This window comes from Gossypium hirsutum, chromosome D10 (assembly GCF_007990345.1).
Source record: "Gossypium hirsutum isolate 1008001.06 chromosome D10, Gossypium_hirsutum_v2.1, whole genome shotgun sequence".
NCBI lineage: Eukaryota > Viridiplantae > Streptophyta > Magnoliopsida > Malvales > Malvaceae > Gossypium > Gossypium hirsutum.
The window spans coordinates 3,864,902-3,892,563 of NC_053446.1; the positions used below are offsets into that span (position 1 = coordinate 3,864,902).

The 27,662-nt window shown below is 30.6% G+C and overlaps 1 protein-coding gene across 1 annotated transcript; it reads right to left on the bottom strand.

Moving 5' to 3' along the window:
• Nucleotides 1-23,830: 23,830 nt before the first annotated feature.
• Nucleotides 23,831-26,017, bottom strand: LOC121222324 (receptor like protein 29). Its single transcript, XM_041102840.1, has one exon. It carries the CDS (start codon nucleotides 25,519-25,521, stop codon nucleotides 24,118-24,120), a length of 1,404 nt encoding a protein of 467 aa, XP_040958774.1. The 5' UTR covers nucleotides 25,522-26,017; the 3' UTR covers nucleotides 23,831-24,117.
• Between the last annotated feature and the right edge of the window lie 1,645 nt (nucleotides 26,018-27,662).

The window sequence follows — 27,662 nt, forward strand, 5'->3', positions numbered from 1 at the left end:
TTTGGGTCCCTTGGAAAATTTTCTTTTATTATATACATTTACATATTATTAATTAATATTAGTTATAATCATAAGACATGTTAGTATTTTTTAAAGAGAATTTAGATTTAACTCCTAAAGATAATATTGATCAAAGGAACAACTATGAAGTTTGAAATGGTTGATTTTTTTTTTTTGAAATTTCATATTGTAATTGACTTTTTTACTCAGCTGACTCAAAATAATTAATTATTTATGGAAATGACCCAACCCAAATGTACGAAAATAACTCGTTTTTTACAGTGCCTGCCGTTGCTGCCTAACACACCAGTGGTACCACCTCCCAATGATGATCCAATCATCAGTTTTAATATATATATATTTCTTGGGTGTCGCCACTGTGTCAAGCGGCATCGGTCTTTATATTTCAAAATACTCATTAAAAATACGGGTATTCAGAAAGGGAAAAAAATTAATGTGTACATCAGTCTTTCAGGTGGCACCGGAGAAATTTTTTAAAAAAATTTGGTTGTCGTCGGTATGTCAGGCAACACCAGTAAATATTTAATAAAAAAAATTTTGTTGGTGTCGCCGGAATGTCAGACGACACCCGTTAAATTTAAAAAAAAAATATTTTTTAGGTGTCGTTGTCGTGTCAGTCGACACCGGTGATATTTAAAAAATATATATTGCAGAAAGAATATTTAAAAAATATTTAAAAAATATATATTGCAGAAAGAATAGTTTGAAGCTTTGGTCATTGTTTAGAAGAATTGGAGCAGACTACTGGGAGATCTGAATTGTAGAAGCCAATGAGAAAGAGGAAACATCTTCTTTGATGTTGAAATCAACACGAAAAGCCACCGTAAACGGTGACATCGGTGGCTATTGAGTACAATGATTAGGGTTTTCAATTGAAAAAAAAAGGTAAAGAAAAAAATAAAATAAAATAAAAAATAAAAAGGACAATTGAGTACAATGGTTGGAGTTTTCAATTGAGAATAAGAAAGGAAATTCAAATGGGAAAGAAAATGAGAGTATATAAAAAATAGATAATCAAATATGGGAAAGGGAGGAGAATAAAAAATATAGAAAATAGAGATATGAAAGGGAATTTAATATTTTATTATTTTCCACATCTGATATTTTATTTCCTTTCTCATATTTGATTATGTATTTTCCATATATGTTATTCTCTTTCCTTTTCTATATTTGATTCTCTATTTTCCATAAAATATTAAATTTCCTTTCATATCTCTATTTTCTATATTTGTTATTCTATTTCCTTTCCTATATTAGATTCTCCATTTTCAACAAAATATTCAATTCTCTTTCATATTTCTATTGTACATATAGTTGTTATTCTCTTGCATTTCCCATATTGACATTCATTCTCTCGTCTCTCTATTTTTCTTTCAGATATCTTTTTTTCTCACTCTTATCTCATCTAAGATTTTTTTTTTGAAATAATATTTTATCCGCTGATGGTGACACTGGCAAGCCAAAATGACAAGAACTACCTATGAAATAAGCATCGGTTACGAGTTTCCCCTTTATTTTTTTCTATTTTTCTTCTATTTTAGTTGTTTCTTTTCGACTTTTTTTTATATCACTTGTTTTTTTTTTTGAAAATTCTCACCGGTGTCGTCGATGCACCGGTAAAAAAAATATTTTTTAAATTTATTGATCAGTGTCACCTAATAGATCGACAACACCTATGAAAAAAATATATTTTTTTTCTCCCTGAATATATATTTTTAATGGGTATTTTGAAAAATACAAGTTGGTGCCACTTGACACAATGGCGGCACCCAAAAAATTATTTTTTGTTTAAAAAGCTTATGATTGGGTCACCATTAGGGGACGATGTTGGCGACATCGACGGACACTGTAAAGCCCATATACATGGTACTAAACATGGACCTACTAAGTAGTGAGAGGGCTTGAGACCACTAATTATTTTGAATATATATTTATATATATTAACTAAGGGTCTATTTGATTAATCATTGAAAAAATTTATTAACTAAAAATTAATGATTTCAGTAATTTAATTTTTTTAAATGTATTTGATAAATAAAAATAAAACTATTTGCTACATTTTTGAATAAAAAAAGTTGAAAATAATAATTGGATAACAACTACTTATCACTTAATGAAACTTATCACTTAATGAAGAATACTTTAAGTTGATTTATTTTATTTATTTATTTTGAAGACTATCTAATAAATTGTATGATCATTTAAACTACTTACTGTTGTAAATCTATTGATAAATGGATACCCACAATTCCCTCAAATTTATCCTATTGTAACCCCTAAAGAATTAATGTCCATGACCTTTAAATTCATTATCTCGTAACACCTAAATCATTTATATGGTACGTTAATGTTAGTCATTAATGATTTATAACTTATGGTACTTTAAGCCCTATAAACAGAAGGCATGTACAAGCTTATTGTATCCTAAGTGAAAGGTGAATCATCTTTCATTTGTGTATATTTCTTTCTCTCTTAATCTTTGTATTCTTCATTTAGTTTTATAATATGTTATCACCACGAGCCTTTACAAGTTCATACACTACATGAAAACAGGTTTTTAGCGACATTTTTTTGGGGCCTATAGCGGCGCTCATAACCACCGCTAAAATAATTTGCGGCGTTTTAATAACACCGAAAAAAACGTTGCTATAGATAACGCCGCTAAATTTTGCGGTGTTTATATGGAAAACCGCCGCTATAGAACGTGACCTTTAGCTGCGCTTTTCCACAAACGACACTAAAGAACATGACCTTTAGCGGCTCTTTCCCCACAAACGCCACTATAGAACATGACCTTTAGCGGCGCTGTCCCACAAACGCCGCTAAAGAACATGACCTTTAGCGGCGCTTTCCCCACAAACGCGGTTAAAAAACATGACCTTTAGCGGTACTTTCCCTACAAACGCCACTACAGAACATGACCTTTAGCAGCGTTTGTGGAAAAACGCCACTAACTTTAGTAGATTTTTACCAACCCATTTTCATTCAAATAGAACCCGAATTGTCAACATAATTTTCTGTAACATCATATCCAACTAAAAACTGCAAATCTAAATGATACTTCAAATCCAACGAAAGAAATATGTATATGATATAAATTAATAAATGAAATAACAAAATTATATTATATTCAAAAGTTATATTGTTAAAATATTCTCACAATAAGAAAACAAACGTCTAAGATGACAGATTCTGCGACTACTGAAACATTTTCATCATCTTTTGAAGCTGTAGCTGGAGTTCATCATATTTTCTACTTGCCTCTGCTTCCCTCACTGTTGCCTCCACTTTAAGTTGAGCAGTTTGCTCAACTATGCTCGCTTGCATCTGAGCCATCTGGTCTTTTAACCTCTGAACTTCAACTTGAGCTTGATTCCCCGAAGGCATGTATTGCTACGAGCTGGATCCAAAATATTGGGTTGGGTTAACAAAAGATCCTTGAAATCCAACCCGGCTATATTTCAGGACCCAAAACTTTAATAATAATTCGGTTATCAATCTCGTCAGGATTAATAGAACTATCACTTGAAACGATCGCTTGATACTTTGCGCTTTTATCCTTTAGTTTCTCCTAATAAATCAATCAAAAGCTTAGAAACGAAATATATAATCAAACCAAATGCAACATAACTTAACATTATTTGCATTACAAACGACGAATTAAACCATTATAATTAAGCATGATAAATATTTAAAATAATTCAAATTTTATTAAGTAAATATACCATAACTTCTCCAGCTTCAGTAATCATATGAGATCCATCTTTATTTCTATGTGTAATATCAAAAAGCTGATGGCGTCCAACTTTTTGACCAGACGACAATTCCTAAAATATATTAGGAAAAATATTATTTTGTAGAAAGTAATTAATATTTGACACAATTAATAAATTCAAAATACCTCGTCATCAGCTACACAAGCAAAACTTTTCGACCCAACTGTGTGTGTGGATTTTTATTTTTGCCTACTTGTAGTTCCAACTCGCTCACGATCCTACATTATGAAATTATTATTACGTATATAGTAAATACTATAAATCGAAATAATTATAAGAGTTTGGAAGTACGTAATACCTCTCATTTCTTTGAATTTCAAAATCTAATTGCATCTTCCCATTGGTACCTCAGCATTCCCGGCGGGACATTTCGCAATTTCTCTTGGAGGCTTATATTTTTCTTAAAATATTCCTTCTTTAAAGAATTTTTATGGTCTCTCCATTTATTTCCTTATGTCTTCTTCACATAATTATCCAAGATCTCTAAAATAAATCTCTCCTGCAAATAACACAAGTTTAGAAAGTAAATATAAATGAAACTTAAACCAAAGTATTATAAATTACATTCACGTTATTACCTTAATATTATTGAGAGCTTGATTTTTGTTACTATCAAGCATATGATGCCATGACTCGTAGTTGATAGGCAACAGATTGAAATTTCGTGCTATAATGCTTAAGTATCTTGCTAAAAGTCGAGCTTTTGATCCAATAGGCTGACCATGACTATTTCTAGCTACTTTGACATGCTCGATAGAATTTAACTCGTATAAATCTTTTAATAGCGTACGTCCTCGAGTTTTGCGCCTCCCACCACTTTCAGCTAAAAAATGGTATATTATAATATAAGAATTTGAAACAAAAATCAATAATAAAAGTCAACATGCATGTAAATTAAAGTTAACATTACTTTGAATTTCTGCAGGTTCGTCGGCTGTATTCGGAACATTCGAAGATCCAATAGCAGTCTGTTGTTCACTATTTGTTTTTTCCGAATTTGGAGGATTTTGAATAATACTTAGATCCCGCAATATTCTTCTAGGCATTTTATCTGCAATACACATAAAATAGTTGACATATTTAACAAGATCAAGATTTAAATTATAATATTACATATAATTAAAAAATCGTATAATCTTACTACATCATGATTCGTAAATATCTTCATCCACATCCTGGCAAACCCATTGAAATTGTGTACTAGTACTAGGGATAGTTTCATTTAAGTTTTTTTTTGGAAAAGGCAAAGTTTCTGATATTTTGTCGATGTCATCTCTACTTCCATTGACCATGTCAAACAAGTCTCTAGGGGTGTTACGGAGTATAACGTACCAACCCTCATCAGTTGAATTTTTCGAGTAAAAACTTGTTTGACTTAAGAAGAGAATACATACGTCTCATTTATCAATTGTTGTCCAGTGTGAATTAATCGCGTGTTTATTATGTGTGAATTTACTTGTGTGAAAATTTCGTGTGAAAATTTTATCGTTTGTGTGCTCGATTTTATAAAAGGACTTAATCGCGTAAAATGTAAAAGTGGCTAGCAATTTGTTAAAGTGCTATATTGCCATGGCTTTTATAATGTGGGGTCCTTATGTTGATATTATACCATTGAAATTTTGAGTGGACTTTTATGGACATGGTTAGTTAATTATTAAAGTAAAAATCATTAAGGTTAGTTTTGTAAATTAGTTAAATATGTTAATATAATAAAACATAAAATAAAAGCCATGCATGTTATTCATTTTTTTGGCCGAATGTGAGAAGAAAAGAAAGTCATTTACCTTGTTAAGGGTTCGGCATTTCAAGTTAGGATTAAGGTATGGATTTAGTTCGCTTTTTGATAATTTTTATTTTTTTGAGATCGTTGCTTTGAATACTTCAAAACCCATGTCTTAATTTTGTGAATTGTTGATGATTTTGAAATGTGCCATTGATGAATGCTTGAACATTGTGATAGTTGATGATGAAAAATGAAAGAAATGTGATAGATTAACATATTTTGTCTTTGAATTTTTAGTGAATTTGAGAAATTAGAGCTAAATTGTGAAAATGAATTCTTGAGGGATTAAAATGTGAAATAAATGAAATGTGTGGACTTGTATGAAGACAAGGAATATTCGGCCCTAGCTTAGTGTGGGCAAATTTTGTGTATTTTGTGTTTTGTGCAAAAAGGATTAAATTGCAAAAAGTGTAAAATGTTAAGGGCAAAATGGTAATTTGCCCATTTATGTATTTTTGGAATTAATTTAATGTTTTGATGAATAAAAGGTTAAATTTGATTATGTTTAGATCAAGAAATGAAGAAAACGAATTTGGATCGGGGGAAAACGAAAGTAATTGAATAGTCGATCTTGTTCGCTGATATCCGAGGTAAGTCTAATAGCAAATAAACATCATTACATTAGTATATATATGTTCTATAAGCAAAAATATAATGGTATGAATTGTATAAAAATGTTAGCCGAATGTATATATATGTTTTGAATTTTATAAGTTAAAATAAAATGTATGAATTGTATATATATGTGTTAGTCAATGTATATTTGAGTTTTATAAGTTAAAATAAATTACAGAAATTCTATAGATATTTAGCCGAATATATATATGTTGGGTTTTGTAAGTTGAATGAAATTTAATGAATTACATATATGTTAGCCGAATGTATATATATGTTTTGAATTTTATAAGTTAAAATAAAATGTATGAATTGTATATATATATATATGTGTTAGTCAAAGTATATTTGAGTTTATAAGATAAAATAAATTGCATAAATTCTATATATATTTAGCCGAATATATATATATGCTGAGCTTTGTAAGTTGAATGAAATTTAATGAATTACATATATGTTAGCCGAATGCATGTATTGAATTTGATAGGTTGAAATTAATCATATGAATTATATGTATGTTAGCCAATGTATGCTTTGAGTTCTATAATTTGAAGCTTATTGTATAAAAAATATATATATAATAATCGAAAGCATGTATTGAGTTCTATGAGCTGAATTTAATGATATGAACTATAGATATGTTATTCGAATGTATGTTTGCTACGAAGATTGGAATATAATTTAATTTTTGCTGAGATACGATTATTAAAAAGATTTATATGAGATATAAAGAATATCTAGATTTTCTTATAAAGAATTTTGTGAAAGACCAATTTCATATCCGTGGTATTCAGGCTCGATGCCTAGCAGGTTTAATACCGGTGAATTATTTCAGACTTTATGTTTAGCAGGATTAATGCCGGTGAATTATTTCAGACTTTATATCTAGCAGGCTTAATGCCAGTGAATTATTTCAGACTTTATGTCTAGCAGGCTTAAGGCTGGTGAAATGATTCGGACTTTAAGTCCAGCAGGCTAAGTGCCAGTGATCTGAATCAAGTTATAAACCTAGCAGGCTAAGTACCGGTGATCTGAATCAGGCTATAAGCCTAGCAGGCTAAGTGCCCATGAATATGTTAAATTAAGTGATTATATGCATTTGATATATATAAATATATAATGATTTTGGGTTATATATAATGGATAAGTATATGAACATTTATTTATATGTATTTGATGAGCATATAATGTTTGGATCTATGTGTTTAGTGAATAGGCACATTTATTTGTTGTTATGAAAATTGTTGAATATACATGTATGCATTTGGCACATGTGGGTTAGAAGTATAAATGTGCATTTGGTTCATGTAGTTGATAAATAAAAATATAAGCTTTTGACATATGTATTTGAAAGATCTTAGATATGCATTCGATGAAATGCAAATGATAAGTATATTAGAAATTAGTATATGCAATTAATGATTATGTCAGTAACTTGATTATAAGCATATAATGTTTATACATATGTTCGTTTATATGTATTTTAAATATGCTATAAACTTACTAAGCTATAAAAGCTTACTTTGATTGTTTGTCCATTTTTTTTATAGATAAAAACCAAGCTGCAGACTCGGGGATCGTTAGCGAAGATCATCACTCTATCTACTATCTCGGTATTAAAACGTTTAAATTTTAACTTATGGCATGTATAGGCTAAATAATATTTTGGGAGTCGTACTTTAATGCACTGTATATATATAATTAATAGCCATATGAAACTAGCTTATTTTTCTTATGGTTTAACTGAACTGAAATGTTATGTTTTGTTATAAAAGATTAAAGTAAAAAATTTATAATTATACTTACTTCATATTTTACTAATTTAACATAAATGTAAAATTCTTGAATTCTACTGAATGTCTGTGTTAAGTTGCGTTTTATCTTGTAACGCTTTGTAACCCTAATTTATCGACGTATACGGGTTAGGAGTGTTACATACAACATTATCAAAAGTTGTAACTAAAGTATATTCATGAATAAATGAAAAATTTACAAATAAATTAGCACCTCTCTATAGGATACACCTACCGATAGAAAATCGGTCCACCAAGTTTTGTTTCATGAGGGAGATGGATTAACAAGTGCACCATAATAGTGAAGAAGGAAGGTGGAAAGATCTTCTCCAAATTGCATAAAGTCAAGGTGGCTCGATTTTGTATTTTCTCAAGTTCTTCAACAATCAAAACTTTGCCACAAATAGCTTTCATTATATTGGATTGTCAATTATACAAGAAGCCACATTTTTTAACATACAACACTATAAAGCAACTGACAATAAATCTTGCATCAAGGTGTGATAATCATTTGATTTTAGGGGATATAGTCTTCGATCTTTAAGAGTCACACATCAAGATATATTTGATGCATACGCATCTGGGACCTTTATATCCTTCAACATAGTGCATAACACTTCTTTTTCTTTATTCAACATTGTAAAAATAGAAGACAACAACTGAGATTTTCCATTCGAAAGTATTTGAGGATGAAGATTACGCCGAATTCCCATGTCAACTATATCAAGTCGACTCTGAAGATTGTCTTTCGATTTTCTATCGACATTCAGAATTGTCCTAATGATAATCTCGCAAACATTCTTTTCAATATGCATGACACCAAGATTGTGTCGCAAAATGTGATGCTCCCAATAAGGTAACTCAAAAAAATACTTCTTTTTTTCCATAAGTCTGTCTCATTAGGATCATCCTCTTCATCAGATTCATCATCAACCTGCCGGTCAACATCGCCAATATACGCCTCCCTCGGTCTTCTCTTTGTTTGCATGTTGGGTGATTGATTCATCTTCCCATAACTGAAATTGAAATATTTTAACATGAACAAGATTTCAAATCCAATGGTCTGCTCAAGAGCTTCTCTGAATTCTTTAGTAGCATCAAATAGAGTCCTTTGAAATCGAAACCTATGATTTTCATCTAACCACCGACGACACCCCATATAAGAGAACTTCTTCCCATTATATAACCACTTCGAACATATTTGCACTGCACAACAAGGACAAGCATAACGTCCTTTGGTACTCCAACTAGATAAATTGGCATAAGTTGGGAAATCATTAATAGTTCATAACAAAGCTACAAGTAAATAAAAGTTCTCATTTCTCAAGACATCATATGTTTCAACACCTGCCTATAACTGTTTCAACTCTTTAATAAGTGCCTTTATATAAATGTCAATATCATTTTCGGGACTTTTCTCTCCAGGGATAATCATAAATAAGATAAAAGAAGATTGCTTCATGCAAATCCACAGAGGCAAATTTTATGGAACAAGCACTACATGTCAAGTACTGTACGAAGTACTCATGATTTTAAAAGGATTAAATCCATCAGATGCTAGCCCAAGCCTTACATTCTGAGGATCACTTGCAAAGCTTAGAAATTTACTGTCACATGATTTCTAAGTTAAAGAATCTGCAAGATGCCTTAATAATCCATCATCGGTTCGTTGATCATGATGCCACCTCATAGACTCGGTTGTCATTGACAACATGAAAAGCCTTTGAAGCATTGGTATTAGTGGAAAATATCACAAAATCTTTATTGGCTTCTTTCTTGACTGTGCCTCACCTTCATCCTCATTCACATCTTTTGTATTTCTATTCATCCAACGAGATTTACCGCAAACATGACAAGACTGTTGGTTTTTTCGATCACTCCAATACAACATGCAATCGTTTGGGAAACTATGAATTTTGTCGTACCCAAGGCCTAAATCTTTTGTAAGTTTCTTCATATCTTTGTATGAATGAAGGATTTTTGCAAACGGAAACATATCTCTCAAAAACTCTAACAGCAGTATAAAAGAGTTCCCGGTCCACCCTCCCAAACATTTTAAGTGAAAAAAAAGAAAGCAAAATGACAGTTTTAAAAATTTTGATCCCTCATAAAGTTCTTCATTCATTTCATTAAGTAACTTGTAGAACTTCGCCGCTTCTCCATTTGGCTCTTCATCAGATACACTTCTTCCCGTTTCGGTAAAAACATTTCCACCAATATCACAATCATCGAATGTAATAATTTCAGGTGAAAACGATTGCAAACCATGACTGTGCATATTAAATGCATCCCGCAACATACCTTCCATGTCATCTTCTCTAACAGATTAATGGTAAGCATTATGAGGATAAGTCGGATTAACCGTTGAAGAGGTTATATGAGGTGTACACTCTCTATAGTAAATCTATTTTTTATACCCCCGGATAAAGCCATCAACAATTAGATGTTCATAGACAACTTCACAAATATGCCAATTGATGTTGCCACACTTCTTACACGGGCAAAGAATCATATTCTCTTGGCTTGCATTTTGAAATGCAAAATTTAGAAAAGTTTGTACTCTATTTCGATAGTTGTTGCTTACCCTTGACAAATTCATCTAACTCTTAGCCATTTCCTAGTTCTTGAAGTCTAAAGTTAACAATAAATTACGACTACTTAAGTGTACTAAATTGATTTAAATCATGTCATTGTACTAAAATAGATAATACATATCAAATATCAAGTATCTAAATGGTGTAAACTAATTCAAGTAAGTTGTTTATTTATAGGTATAATTAAGAGTAGGGAAAAACAGTATTGTTGCCCAAATTTATGTGATTTTCATATATTTTGATCCAAAGTTTTATGTAAGTTATGATATGATATATATATTTATGTATTATGTAAGTTATGATATGATATATATTTTTGTAAGTTACGTAAGTTATGATATGATATATACTTATGTAAGTTATGTAAGTTATGAAATTTGAACTTTAAACTATATACTTTTAAGGATAAATAAAAAAATATTATTTAAATTAAAATTTCTATGAAAATTTGAACTTTAAAACTAAATATAAAAATTAATGAATTTAAATTTAGAATTTAAAATAATAAATTAATAACACAATTAAAATCCAAAAGTTAGAACTCAAGTTATCTTAAATTTTAAAATAAAAATAAAAATTTAGAACCAAAACTAAAATAAATAATAAAAATTGGATTAAATATAAAGATATCAATAAAATTGATTATTCTGTTTTTTTTATTAAAGATATTAAAGATTTGTTATTTGTTTTGTTTACTTCTTTTCATTTTGTTTATTATAATAATATTAATCATAATTTAAAATAATGATATTCTAGTAAATTAATTATTAAATTAATTTTTTCATCGTTATAAGTGGATATTTTCTATATACATTTTAGATATGAATTATATAAATGTTTGATCTTCTAATCGATTGAGTGTTGAGTTTATTTTTTTGTACAATTTTTATTTAAACAATAAAGTAGAAAAATGCATTTTTATAATTTTTAATTAGTATTTTAATAAATCTTATCTTTCATGTATTAAAGCTAAAGCATCTATAAAAAAGAATATTTATAAAATTAAAGTGTTCATATTAGATGTATTTAAGAATAAATCCAAGTGATGTCAAACACAAATTTTATTATTAGTATACAGTACATGCCAAAACTTGAAATAAAAAATAATATGAAGTTGGGCTGCAAAACTTACTTGGGCCTTAAATAAAAAATAATATTCTAAGGCAGAACATATTTCCAAATTGGGCTTTGCTAATTTAGGCTTTAAAAGGAAAAGTTTTAAAGACAAGCAAGTTGGGCTTTTAACACTTTTCCAAATCCCCTTTTAAACCCAAAATGATTTCTTTTATTTTATTTTCCCAAATTCTTTTTAACAAAAATTGATTTATTTTCCAAAAAACAACATCCAAATATCCACCTCTTCCATCCCAAAATGTCAAAATTTTAGTTAAATTAAGCTAGAAACGATTACAATAAACTTCAATCTAATTGAAATACATACTTATAATTTCATTAAAGAATGACTTTAAAATATGTACATATCAATAACTAATCACAGTTCACTCTACAACATTTTAGATACAATTTCGACACTTTGTGGTGATTAGAAGTGATCATGGGTTGGGTGGCCCGGCCCGCTCGAAATATGGGAGGGTTCGTGTAGAAATATAGGCCCAAAATATGAGTTTGGGCAAAAAATGACGGGCTTGGTTTCGGACAAAACTTTTTTGGCCTGGGCCCGGCCCGAATATAATAAATATATATTTTTTATTTTTAAAATACATTTCTCATTTCCCCATTTCCCATTAGACATTTAGTATTTATATAATAAATATATTTTTTTTATTTTAAAGTATTTTTAAAATATTTTTTATTTTTTATTTTTAAAATACTTTTCCGAATATAATAAATTGGTTGCAAAAATGACAATGAGGACGATGATGATGATGTTTCTTTGGTTGCTTTTTAGGATATTTCCTTTCTAATTGTTGAAAATTTAATTTAGCTTACAATTTATATTTTGTTATAAAATTAAATATGTTGAATGGTTATGTATAGATATTCTAGTTGGTTGATTATATTTTACAGGTGTTTTATACAATTTTGGTGTTTACAAAAAAAAAATGAGCCGGGCCGGGCCGGGCCGGGCTTAGGAATTTTTTCGGGCCGAGCTTGGACAAAATTTTAGGCCCATATTTTTGGCCGGGCTGGGCTCGGGCCTAGGATGCGGGCCAAAAAATTTTTCTGTGCCCGACCCGACCCATGATCACCTCTAGTGGCAATGCAATTCCCCCAGTTAACCATAGCTTCTTTATTAACTTAAAACTTGTGTGTTTTAAATCACTATCACATGAACTTATAAAATAGCTCAATAAATACTTAAGGCTCAACTTATCGTATATATTATTTTATTAATTTTGAGTCTCATAATTATGTCTATCCAAAATTATTATAATGTATATCGTATTATGTTTTGGTACCCAAAACATTCAGGCAAATAGTTTGCAAGTATAGGACAATGAAGGCTTTAAATATAGGACAATGAAGGCTTTAACAGTTTGCAAGTAGCATATCTAGAGAAAGACAATAGCATGCTCAATGTAAATGTTGTCACTCTTATTCAATTTCATGAAATGGCAAAGCATGCGAAAAAGTTCACAACTCAACAGCCTATTGAAATTCATCTCCATTCTCAAAGTATCTACCAGATAAAATGTGGAGTATTTACCATATCACAATATTTCCAAGCATCAAATATCATGTGAAATTCACTACTATTACATTTACAAACTTTGGCCTGCTTAATTCGATCTGAACAAAAAGAGAAAGAAATAGAAAATTTGGAGCTCAGTAACTGCCCTGCAAAACCGTGCTCTATATCAAGAACTTGCCGATGTAAAAACTCAATTATACTAGTCTTAGTCAACAAGGGAAAATGATTGTCTACACTGATATGGACTCAACACCATTGTAAAGCACACATTTATACATGGGAAGCCCCTAATAACTTAAAAGCATATCCGAGTTTCGGTAGGTAAAAATTAAAAAAATTAAAAAATGATTGTCCACCAAGAAATCAAATCAATGAAATAAACAAAAAAAATACAGGACTAACGAAACAATAAAAAATTTTACAAACATATCTATATGTCGCTATTTTAATCACATAAGAAACTAAATAAGTGAACTGAAAACCAACTACACCAAAGTTGTCACCACAACCATCATAATAACACAATGTACTTAATTGAAACATCAATGAAAACCCAAAATTCAAATAAGAAAATTAAAAACAAAGAAAGAAAGGAAGCAGAACTGTCTTACTTGAGACAATGTGTATTGAAGCTAAGCAAACACACTAAAAAGCTATCTTCTCAATGTCAAAAGCAGGTAAAATAGAAGAACAAGGTCTGTGAAAAAATTGAGAAAGAAAAGGGACAGGATTTTGTTAAATGAAATAATAAAAATAATAGTTAAATGAAATAATAAAAATTGAGCTAATAGAGACAAAATCAGAAAATAAAGGACTTCTAAATGCAATAAACAAGAAAGCTGGATGACAGATAACAGATAACAGGTAATAGTGTAAAAGCTTTTTTCTACTCTGTACGAGTTGCTCGGTCAACCTGAATTCGACTAAATTTAAAATGATTTTACAATTTAGACTAAATGTTACCAAAATTATTATTTAAATTTAATTATAAAAATAGTTTTTAACATTTTAAATAGTACAAACAAACTTTAACTAGGCAAGTCTTTTTTAAAAAAAAAAAATTTCAAGCCATGTACATCTACTGTTGACAGATATTTGAGTTTAAAATAGAAAAGCTTAACAAAAGGTGTAGAGAAAGTAACAGCTCTAGCAATTACAACATTACTAACCTGAAGTCTCTGAGAAAAGCGTATAAAAATGGTAAAAATAATCAGTACTCAAAGCTGTAAGCATGTGCTTGTAGTAAAACACCAGCTTGTTACAGTTAACTATTTCCTATTTCCTATTTATGCTGCATAGAAAACTAAATATTCAAACACAACACATCTAAACTTCTGATTATTTGGATCAATATGGAAATGAAACTCTTCACTCAAGCATTAACAATGACAGTAAACAATTCACCGACCAATATTTGAAATGACAACCTTGCTGTAATTGAACACGATATTAAGCTCCCAAACATTCTGGAAGCACTTGTCCAGCGTTTCCACAAAAACTGAAGGCAGAGTAAGTAAAATGATCCAATCTTTGAAAGAAAAATCAACAATTATTGTGATATCCAGTTATCTAGTTTTTAAAGCAAATGTTAAATTCATTCATTTCTAGTGCTTTTAAAATTTGATGTAGAAAACATATTATGACAATGTAATGTCATATGAGCTTGTTATCTTCACCTATTATTCTAAAAAAAATAATCAATCAATAGATTTAACTTAAAATTTTGAAGTTTGAAGAATATAGATTAAATTTATAACTTTACGCCTAGCAAAATAAAACTCCAAACAGATTTAACTACTATCATTTGGTTGAGACTAAAGTTTCAAATTTCGAAAATTACTGGAGCTAAATTTAACCAATTCAAAGAATACATAAACTAAAATTGATCAAATTAAGTACAGGACAACTGTCAAAATATTTATAAAATTAAAAACATGTTATAAAAGCTTGTCAAATTAAAATTATTGTTTAAAAATATGATTATAAATTTAAAAGAAATATTTTAGTAAACACATTAACAAGGGAGAGTACAATTTTACTTAAACTTCCCCAAATCCAACCTTAAAATTTTCAATGAAAAATCAACCCAACCCATCATTGAATTCGAATTTTTTGAAAAAAAAAATCCTATAAAGTCAAATTATTCAATTTCGAATACACCTATTTTAAGTCATAAGTCAAGAAATAGGCAGCGCAATGGAAGTTAAGAGAAAAAAATAAAATAAAATAGAGAGAAGAGAATGAAAACATGGCTTACAGACCAAAGAGATCACTGATTTAACACTACCTCCTGAAACCTTCCTCTTTCAAACAAAAACTAATTTTTAGCCATAGGAAAGCATTTACTTAATTTCTCAAGTGGCAGTCGTGATCCTTCCAGCAACCTGATCGAGATCCCGTTGGCCGTTTGATGTGATTTTCCAACTACTGATACACAGGGATATGATTTTAGTTTATATAACATATGAAAGAATGTTGATTATATGCAAATATAAACAAAACAGGATGATACATGATATAAATAAGCTTTTTCTATGTTACTCAGGCCCGGGTGTGGCAGTCGAATGCGGAATGTCTCATAGATGAATACATCAAATTATTGACAAATTAGTGTCATCAAAGAAGATGCAATTTTAGGGCTAAGCATCCATTAAATCTTATAGCTTAATAACAATAATCACAAACAAGCAGAAAAACTTACAGGCGATGTGGCAGAGGAGTGTCGACGGTAATGCAACAGAGGGGACAGTATACGGCGATGCAATAGAAGATCGGGGAAAATCAAATGGATTTCGGGATTTTGATTTGTGGAAAAAATTAAGATATTTGAGGATTTTGATTTTTAAGGGAAAAATAAGGGATTTTGGGGTTATGGTTTAGGGATAAAACTAAGCAGAACAAAATGGCGTTGTTTTGTTTAAAATAAAATGATACTTTGCGGCGTTTTTATCAAAAACGCCACTATTTCTTACCTTTTGCGTCGTTTTTCTCATAAACACAACTACTGCTTTACCTACTACGGCGTTTTTCCGTTAGTGCCATTAATGTATAATATTTGCCGCATTTTCCATCCAAACGCCACTAAAAACGCCGCTAAAACTTTAATTTCCTGTAGTGATAGTGAAATTCACGTCATTGCGACTATATATAACTTGCCCGTAAAGCTCCTATTGAACTATATAGGAACAAGAATATTCAACAAAATTTTGTTAGACCGAAGATCAATGGAGACATCTGTCTTACAGATAGTGCTACAACACACACAACACTCAAAAAATATTTTTCTCATTTGACAATAAATGATGCCCATGCTAATACAAACCATAAGTTTGTAGAATCACCTATTTTTACTATTTGGCATGAACAGTTAGGCCATTCCAGATCTATTATGATGCGAAGAATAATCTAGAATTTAATTGGGCACCCATTAAAGAACCATAAGGTTCTTGAATTCAAAGTAAGTTGATTGTTAAACCATTATCATCTAAAGTTGGGATTAAATCTTCTGCATTTTTGGAACATATTCAAGGTGATATATATGGGCTCATTCATCCACCATGTGGACCATTCATGTATTTTATGGTATTGATAGATGCATCTATTAGGTGATCATATGTGTGTTTATTATCGGCTTACAACCTGACATTTGCGGGACTTTTTGCTTAAAAAATTCGATTAAGAGCACAATTTCTAGATTATGCAATCAAAACTATCCGTCTTGATAATGCTTGTGAGTTTACGTCCCAAGCTTTCAATGATTATTGTATGTCAATAGGGATAAAAGTCGAATATCCTGTAGCTCATGTTCACATGCAAAATAATTTAGCTGAATCATTTATCAAATGTCTCCAACTAATAGCTAGGTCGTTGCTTATGAGAACAAAACTCTCTGCTACAACTTGGGGATATGCTATTTTGCATGTAGCAGTACTTGTGTGTATCAAGCCAACAAGTTATAATAAATACTCTCCATTACAATTAGCTTTTGGTCGGGAGCCAAATATTTTGACTTTTTTTTTATGAAAATAACTCGAAAATTTTAATTAATTATAAAAATGACCCACTTTTTTTTAATTATGTACATAAATGACCTAAAATGAATAATGAAAGTTTGTGGAGCCAAAGAGAATGGCACCACAAATTTCCACATCAACAACTCATTGGCTGGTAGAATAAAAAAATCATTTTTTTGGTGGAGCCAATCTATTTGGCGCCACCTGTATAAATACCAATAAATCCAATATTTTTAAATATTTTGGGGTCAAAATAAAAATAATAGTGGTGGAACTATAGAGAATGGCGCCACCACTTTCAGGCTTTTTTAGTTCTTTTATTTAATTTAAAACTAAAATTACATTTTGTGAGAATGAAGCTTGGATTGAACAAAAAATAAGGGCAATAATTAAAACAAATAATACAAATAGAAAAAGAACAAGAAATCCAAATTAAAGATTAGAGACAATTAAACAAGAACATAATTGAATAGCAAAGAATGAAACAAGATAGATGGAAAGTGGTGTGTAGAAGTCTTAAGGAGCCTTGAAAACCAGATGAATCTATAACCCCCTTTAAATGGCTCTAATTTTCCTTCCGAGAAAGAAAATTTGACAAGAAAAAGCTTAAAAATGATTCTTAAAATTTGAAAAATTGTTCAAACTCAAAGAGAATTTTATCAACTCAAAAGAGAAAAGATGTTGAATGAATTATGAATTGTGTACAATGAAGCCTTTATATAGGCTAGCTAAATACATCCAAATAAAACTTTCAAGTATACTGAAAATCTAATTAACCTAAACAAGAAGTAGTTTTAAACCTAACTTTCTTATTGACATAAAACTCCTAAATAACTTAAAATATTTAAAAACATATCCAAAATTTGAAATAAATAAATAATGAAACAATATGATCTAATAAATACAATATTAGACTCTTATATAATAAAAATTGAGCCTAAACATCGAACCCCAGATGATTTAAATTCGAATTAAAAGCTTGAAACTCGTAATTTCCGTAATCATCCCATTAAGAAATTTGTCCACACGGTCTTTACTAAAACGATCATACCTTGAGCTCTCGAACTTGAAGTCAAGTGATTTAAAGTGCATTATGAAGCTAAGAGACAGATTTTAGATCGATATAAAGACATATTGATCCACAAATTCCCAAATCCCTTCCAAAAATGCACCGCAAGTTGACTAATTATAACATGGCTAGGCGTGTGGGCTTTACTGTGATCCTTGAAGTATAATGCCTAAGCTTGTTAACATCTTCCACATGAGTTTGTCATTATGGATTGAGATTTTAAGTCCACGAACAAAATTGAAGCCTTCTAATTCATCCTTGCTCTGTATTGAACTCCAAAATCCATTGTCTTGGATCTCTAACTCTTTTTCTCGAAATTTCTTCATGATAAAGTATTGAACGAATAAGTTGAGCTTTGACTTCAACTATTTGGATTTGGATCTCGTGATTGGGCCTTGAGGGAATTTAAGCCCATCTCCATCATAAACTTCCTTGCTCTGTATTGAACTCCAAAATCTATTGTCTTGGATCTCTAACTCTTTTTCTCGAAATTTCTTCATGATAAAGTCTTGAACGAATATATAAGTTGAGCTTTGACTTCAACTGTTTGGATTTGGATCTCGTGATTGGGCCTTGAGGGAATTTAAGCCCATCTCCATCATAAACTTTGAATTGGATTGGGCCATTTGTATCAAAAAGTCTTTGAGATGATTTTGACAAAAAATATTATATCTGATAATAAGACTTGAAAAAAAAAAAACTAAACCCACTTAGACATGGGCAACTCATGTTTTAATATTCAAAGCCCGAGCTTGACCTTACCCGACTTGTTTTCAAATTTATAATATGATTTTTTTCTTGTTTCATATATTATGTAATTTATATCATTTTAAAATAAATATATTATATGATAACATAAATATTAAAAAATATAGTAAGTTATTTATGTTTAAAAATTTAATAAAAATATATGTAATGATAGTAAAAATATATAAATACTAAATATTAAATGAAAATAATAGACAGACTTAAATAAACTTTAATTAATTATTACAAATAAAAATGAATTGAAACAAAATTTAAAGTTTATATTTTAAATCCAACCAAACTTAAAGAATTATACATGATATTAATACAATACATCATTTTGATCCAAACCCAATCTGACGTACACACTTCTACCAATACCATATGTACGAAAGCACTAAATAAATGATCTTACTAGTTGCTACACGAAATAAAGAAGATAATTATTAATGGAACCCAAATTAGGTTAATGACAACGTGGAGACAAATGTTGGGAAACCACTTTACTTTTTATTTTTATGTAATTATTACAAAGTGTTTAATTTGCACGCTCAATCCATTTAATGTCTTTTCACCAAGTCTAAAACTTTTTTGGTTCAACATTTTTTACGATAATAGCATTTTTGTCATGGGTAAAAATATATAAAAAGAAAACTGCTATAGTATTTTTGTATTATGATTTTTTATTATTACTCATAGTTCTAATAGCAACGTAACTAATATAATTCGAACTCATGTTACATTTGGAACGATGAACACTCTGACTATCCAACCAACATACGAGATTCATTATTTTATATATTTTAATTTAGTACAAATCCCTTCTCAAATCATGTCTTTGTAGCCATAGTTTCCAAACATTTCCCCTCAAAATTCAAATAGTTTTTAACCCCAAAAATAATTTCAAACAGGGTTATTTCGTCTAAGGTTCAAGCACTTGAAATTGGACCTTTATTTCAAAATTTTGAAAAGAAAACAGATTCCATGATTTTGAGGTGCTAGGGTAAGGCCATAGAACTCTATGAGAAAAGAAAGGGTAAAGCATGCATTGAAACGTGGGCAACCGACCCCCACACTGACATGAACCAACAAGCTGTAACTCTATCTTGATTTTCCATTGCATTTTCCCTTTGTTTGATGGTTCAAGGATTTATCCTAATGCCACTATAGAAAGAATGAGTTAATTTACAATATATGATTGTTATTAAATATATATATTAACTTGAGTAAATATACAGCACATCTTTAAACTAATTTAAATATTAAATCATTTTAATTGAGTTTTTAAAGTACTCAAATTTTATCAATCAAAATTTTTTATTAATCTAATATCAACTTAAATCTAACGGGAAGCATATTTTATTAATTAGGTCTTTGTAATATTAGATTGATTGGAAGCAGGATGACTAAATTCATGGATAGGTGTTAAAGGTCTTGCAAATAAGAACTGAACTATGGGGTGACGGAGTCTATACTCCAAAATGCTCTCAATACTGAAGTCGGTGAAGAGCTCTTGGCGTTGTAGGAGGTAAGAGGAGATTTTAACATAGCAATGATAAAATGAGGAAGATGATCGAGAAAGAAATAGAACTTGGCTTTGGGATTGCTGTAGGAGTTATCTTTTGTCTATAGATGGAAGGGGATTGGTCGATCCTATTGCCTTTAGCCAGCAAGATTGTATCGCCTTGTAGTTTGTGTGCCAGTACTTAGGCAAACGCATATGTTTGGGGTTGCAATGAAACTTCAAGCTCTCGTATTTTAGGTTAACTTACTGCTAACTATCATTTGCTTGCGTTTTAAGTTCTATAGACTCGTTTGGTCAAGTTATATAATTCGAGATAACAAAATAATAAGAAATTTACTATATTATTCTTGTATTATGATTTATATATATATAATTTATGACAAATCCTTTTGTGATAAAAAAATAAATTACATCAAAGTAAATTGATCGAAAACTCCACTAATTTTATTTTGTTGAAGTAAATCCAAGACCTCGATTGGTGCTACATCAAGAACCTGCAACCTTAACCTCCATGTTAAGCTTAATTTGACTAGAAAATTAGCTACTAGATTATATTCTCTAAGAACAAATCTTATCTTCCATTGTCCTTTAATTCTTATAATTTGTTTAATCCTCTTAATTACAATGATTCCTGAATCAGCCATCTCATTGTTGCATAAAATTCCAATCACTTCCAAGATATCTGTATTTATAATAACCTTTTTGATACTTTTGTTGAGTAGAATCGTAAAGCCATCTAAAATGACTTATAATTAAACCTCAAAAGCTGTGCATCTTTTCAAATAAGTACTGAACCTGGTCTCGCAAAACACCACCTGCCAAGCATTCCCACTATCTCTAGCTATTGCACCATCAGTACAGTTCCAAACATTTTTTGACCTAAAATTCTAACAATGTTGACCCCTACAACAATTTCAAACAAGTCTCATTTCTTCAAAGGATTAAGCACTTGAAATTGGGCCTCTATCAATCTTCACATTGGGTCAGACCCCTATATATATCGTAATCTAATTTGTTAAATTATTTCATAATTTAGAAAGGAAATAAAAATAGAAGATTCCATGATTTTCAGACGGCAGGAAAGGCCATAGCCCTATGAGAATAGAGAAGCTAAAGCATTGAAACGTGGCCAACCGACCCCCACCTTGACATGAACCCAAGACCTTCTCCATCTCCCATTTCGTGAACCCAAAAACAATAATTACTAATGCTATTATTATATTTGCTTTGGAATATAAAATTCAATTATTTGGTTAATAAAAGGTAACATATATTTTACTAAATTATTCTCATAAATTTACTTTTATTTTTATTCTTTATTAAACAATCATTTAACCTTATACTAATTTATTTTACTAATAAATTAATGTGTTTCTCTTATAAATTGTGTATCTTTTTTTAAGAAATAAATTGAAATTGAAGAAAAACGACAAGTAGATAGAAGTTTTTTTATGGGTAAACTATTAAAATAGTCATTTTTGTTTCCCTCAAGTTACATTTTAATCACTTATGTTTGAAATGTTACGTTTTAGTCACTTACATTATCATGTTGTAACATTTTAGTCACGGGGTGTTAATTGTCGTTAACGCTGTAACGATAAGCTGACGTGGCACGTTAAATCATCATTTTAAACAAAAATTTTAGGTTAAATTATACAATTGGTCCTTATATTTTTTCGTTTTGAGAAAAAAATTCTTTTACGTTAAAAGAGATGGAGAAGGGAGGAAAATAGGGGAAGAAGCAGAAGAGAATGGAAAATAAAGAAAAAAGAAAGAAAGTTAAAAGAACATAAATAAATAAATTGCTCAAAATGAAAAAAATATGAGGACCAATTGTATAATTTAACCTAAAATTTTTGTTTGAAATGATGATTTAATATGTCACGTCAGCTTACTGTTACACCGTTAACTACAATTAACGGCTCAATGACTAAAATGTCACAACATGTTAACATAAGTGACCAAAACGTAACATTTCAAACATAAGTGACTAAAATATAACCTGAGGGAAACAAAAGTGACTATTTTGGTAGTTTACCCTTTCTAATTCATATAATTTTTTAGGGTAAACTACAAAATAGTCACTTATGTTTGAAATATTACGTTTTAGTCACTTACATTATTGTTTTGTAATGAAGTGTTCACTTTACCGTTAAACTCCGTTACCTTCCTAATGGTAGTCCTACGTGGCAGTCCAAATGGGTTTTAAATGTCAACTTAGATGTCCAGTTGTTGGGATGAAAATAAGTTTTTAATTAAATAAATTTAATTTGAACTGCCATGTAGGACATCCAAGTTGGCATTTAAAACCCATTTGGATTGTCACGTATGACCGTTGCCAGGGAGGTAACAGAGCTTAATGGTAGAGTGATCACTTCGTAACAAAACGATAACGTAAGTGACTAAAATGTAACATTTTAAACATAAGTGACTAAAATGTAATCTGAAACAAACAAAAGTGACTATTTTTATAGTTTACCATTTTTTTATTTATCAAAATGGCGGGAAAAATACATGTTATTATTATAATTTAAATTTAACCAAGTTATAAACAAATGGTAACATTATTATAAATAAAACATTTTGAGACAAAATGAAATAGATAAAATATAATATAACAAATAAAATACTAATTTTTCTTACTTTATGATAATAATTATAATAATAATTATAGTTTAAATGTTACTTGAAAATATATATAAAAATAAATTTTAATTAATTAGTTATTATTATTATTTTGTTCCATTTTAAGTAAAATAAATCAAACTCATTTAAAATAATGTAAAAAAAACTCATTAAAAATTATAATAAAGTTTATCAAAAATTCACATTATCCTGGGAACATATTACTTGAAAGAAAAATATATTGAAATTACGCTTATATTATTGAGAATGTAATCTAAATAAAAAAAATGTTATTTTGAAAACTTACATTAATCCTGAAAATATAAGATTACTTAAACCTAACAGTAGCATAAACTAATACTGATTGCAATTCCATTTACTCTTTGTTTGATGGTTCTCCTAAGGCCTGTAGAAAGAAAGAGGTAATCTTTTAACATTATCATCCAAAACTTAGGATTCCATTAACATGATTGAGAAGAACAATGATGATATAATTTAGGGTGTTTAGATAATCCAGGGACATTACCCTCCCATCTTTCTTTCTCTTGAAAAGATTCATCAAGTACATACATCCATATCTTTATTTTTCCCCTGTCCAAATTTCTGAAATATGCAGTTCAATTTAAACATCAGATCCGACATACTTTTGCTTCTCTTTTTTAAAAGGCTGACACATATGAACCTGGCAACCAGAGATGGAGCTTTGTCACTGGATGCCAACATAGATTGCTACCCTTATGCAATAACTTTTTGGCCCCCCAACTCTGCTAGTTTCACCAACTTCTTCATTTTTTCCTAGCAAGAAAATGACCCATCATAGCCTATGCAAAACATCATACTCTATAGTTTAATTTGTCATTAGACAAAATAAATGTTGATTCATGAGGGGATTAGTGGAAATGTTTACAAGAAGGATAGCATGTTGAAAAGAAGAAAGCAAATTAAAATGAGCTGTGGGGCCTTGGAAGGAGCAAATGAACTGGTTCTGCTGCCATTGTACCATGATGGCTTTTTACCTTTGAGATCATAAGGTTGGGGACAAGTTATGTTGTCAACCTTGCCTTCGTTGCCCAAGCAAGTCCTGGTTTGAAGATACGTGGATATATTGCTGGCTAGATGGTAGCTTGTGCATAGCCCATTGTTGCCTCTAACATCAAGCCTTTTGCCTAGTCTATTGATGAAATCCTGTGGTAGTAGTAGTTCCCCACTTAGCTTGTTATGACTCAGATTAAGCTGGTCTAGATTTGGAAGTGACCCCAAATTTGAAGGGATTGTGCCTGTGAGGGTGTTGTTGTCTAGAGACAAGGCAGAGAGGTTCTTCAATGATGACAAGGAGTTTGGTATTGGACCTATTAACCCACATCCTGAGAAGCTGATTGATGTAAGGCTCTTGAGGGACCCCATAAATAAAGGAATCAGTGAATTTATGGGATTGTAATCAAATATTAAGTACTGTACCTGGTCCAAACCTGAGAGTGTTTCAGGGATTGGACCATTGATGAAGTTATGGCTCAAATCAAGCAATGCCAACCTGTTTAGCTTCCCTAGCTCTGGTGGTACCTTCCCATGAATCCTGTTTGAGCACAAATCAACTTTTTGAAGATGTTGAAGCTGACCCAAAGCAAATGGCAACACCCCTGTAAGATCATTGGAGCTTAACTCCAAAATGGCTAAACTTTTTAGCCCTTCAATCTCTTGAGGGATTTCACCACTTAGATTGTTGTAACTTAGGTCCAGTTGCTCCAAGTTGACTAGCCAACCAAGCTCACCAGGGATGTTTCCTTGTAGATTGTTCTGTGACAGGCTCAGTACCCTTAGCCTAGTCAGATTCCCCAAGCTTGGGGGAACATTTCCAGATAGAGATGGATTTGATTGAAGTGATAGGTGTTCCAAGGAAGACAATGCACCAAACAATGTAGGAGACAACATAACAGTTGAAGTTACAAAACAGTTGAAAATAGAGAGGGTTCTAAGGTAAGGTAGTTTAAGCAAGGAATCTGATATTTTAGCTGAAGGTTGACAAGGTGGGGTGGCAACATCAGGGCCAATATGAATAGCTGTAACATGAAAGATTGGAGGGTCTTGGCCAATCTCACATTCAATCCCAGGCCATGGAGTGTTGGTGCATGGCTCGGGGTGCACTTCAGCCCAACCAGGTTCATCTAGAAGTGAACCTATAACATCAAAAAGCCCCAAAAGCTCACCTTCTTCCATCACAATATCACTCTCATCCAAATTCCTCTGCATTGCAATCGCCATACAAGATAAAACAAGGAACCCAGCAAGGAAAATAGGAAGAGAAGCCATGAGAGAACACAAGAAACAAAGACCCGCACACAAATATAAAGCATTCAGAGAGATTGCAGACTACTACAACAACAACCAGTTGTTGAACAAAAATATTTGATGAGCAAAAAAGAAGGAAACTAAAGGAATATCTACCAGTTTATTGCTTAAACCCCTTCGTGTCAGTGACTGAGAAAAAAAAAGGCTGCTAGCTGTTGGTATTCCAGAAATGGGAAGTGAGTGAGATAAGGACGGTGTTGTTTTTTTATTTGCATGAGAGAAGAAAGACAGTCACTATAAGAGAAACAAATAGTCAGGGGAGTCAAAATATATATATATATCAAACAAAAGAAAACAAAAGAAAAATGGATTTAAAAAAAAGAAGAAAAAGGATGTAGTTTAAGCATGATTTGACATGGCTTTTCCTCAGTATCAACACTGAAGCCGACCCAACAAGCATTGCTTTTGCAGAGCTACAGTTGCCTCTCTCAGATTCTCTCGCTGTCGACGCTATAATCTCTACGTGTTTGTTTTTTTACCCTGTTGGTTTGGCTGCACGCCACCCTACGTGTTTTTTTCTTACCTTTATATAGATGGAATTACGGAGGTTACATCTATTTAAAGATTCTTTTCCGGTGAACTCAATTTAAGCTTTGATATTTGGTGTTAGAAAAGTAATACATAATTAAAAAATTGGATGACTTATTACCCTTTCAACAGCTTAAAATTTCTTTTTAAGTAAAATAAAGCAATCACATATATCATTAGGGACTAGAATTTAAGTAAATACAAATCGCACGACCTTAAGTGGTTGTTTTATTTTAAATTTACTTAAGTTAATCTAACTCTTGATAGATGAAAATTCTTACGAAAATTCTATAAAACACTAAAATATAACGGAAGCAACTCAAAGCAAAAGAGCAACGAAAAAAATTAAGAAGTCATGAGAAAGTAATGCACACAATATGTTTGAGTAAATGTTTTCAAATATATTCTTTTAACTCAAGAATAAGTGAAGTACAATACGATGATTACAAATAATGGGAAATCTTCTATTTACAGTTGAGCTCCCCAAATTCAATAGTACAGATTGAATTATATCAGCGGCTGAGATTAGTGTTTATCTACAATATGAGAGTCTTAAGATATTTAAACTCTATATGTCTTTATCCTTTAGAATTTACAATACTTACCTTGGTAACTCTAGTTATACTGTATTGTTTCACTTGACCATTAATGTTTCAAGTTGATGAGCTTCTTCATGTGTTTCACGAATTGGGTTAGTTTAAGTAGGTTAAATGAGACACCAGTTGACCTCCATGAGACGCTTTTTATGCATTCATCACAAGTTTTGATTCGCATCTCGTGACAAATGTGGGCCCCATGATTATATATTAAAAAAAGATTTAATTGCTCAAAAATGTCGAAAATATTTCAAATTTACAAGATTAGGCCAATTTAAGGAAAACGTTTCCAACTAGAAGTGTTATAAGATGAAATATAGAAAAACGCTTCATAATCATTCCAAAAAAACAACCTAATCTTGTAAATTTCAAATATTTTTGGTATCTTTGAGTAATTAAGTCTAAAAAAAATTCTCTTACCCATTTGTCAAAAGAAAAAGAAATTGTCCTACCAAATTAAATAACAAACATTATTTTCATTTATTAACATGTCAAATTACAAATGAATTATTATATACATAAGAAGAATATACTAGTAGCAAAAACTTGTCAATTTTGATTCAAACTTTCAAGTTTGACTTGATCAACCAGAATTTTCAAGTTTGACTTGATCAACCAAATTTTAACATGAGAAATCATCAAATTGAACCCATCTGACTTGAACTCGAAATAATCAAAACAACTACAATCTCCGTTCCAATCATCCTCAAAATTTTCGTTCCAATCATCCTCAAAAGATCAAGTCATCTTGGTCCAATCTTGTCCTCTTTGCTCAAAATCAATTATTGGAACTACAATGTCCTCCTTCTCAGTTTCTGTCAAAAATGTGTAGGAAAGTACTCCAATACTCTTCGTTGGGCTTTTTCCATCTGTCCCGGGACTTTGAGAAAACACAATAACATCTGCGCCAAATCTCATAGTACTTGTCTTGAAACCATTTCTGCATTGACCAACGGTATTTTCCATTTTACTTTTTGA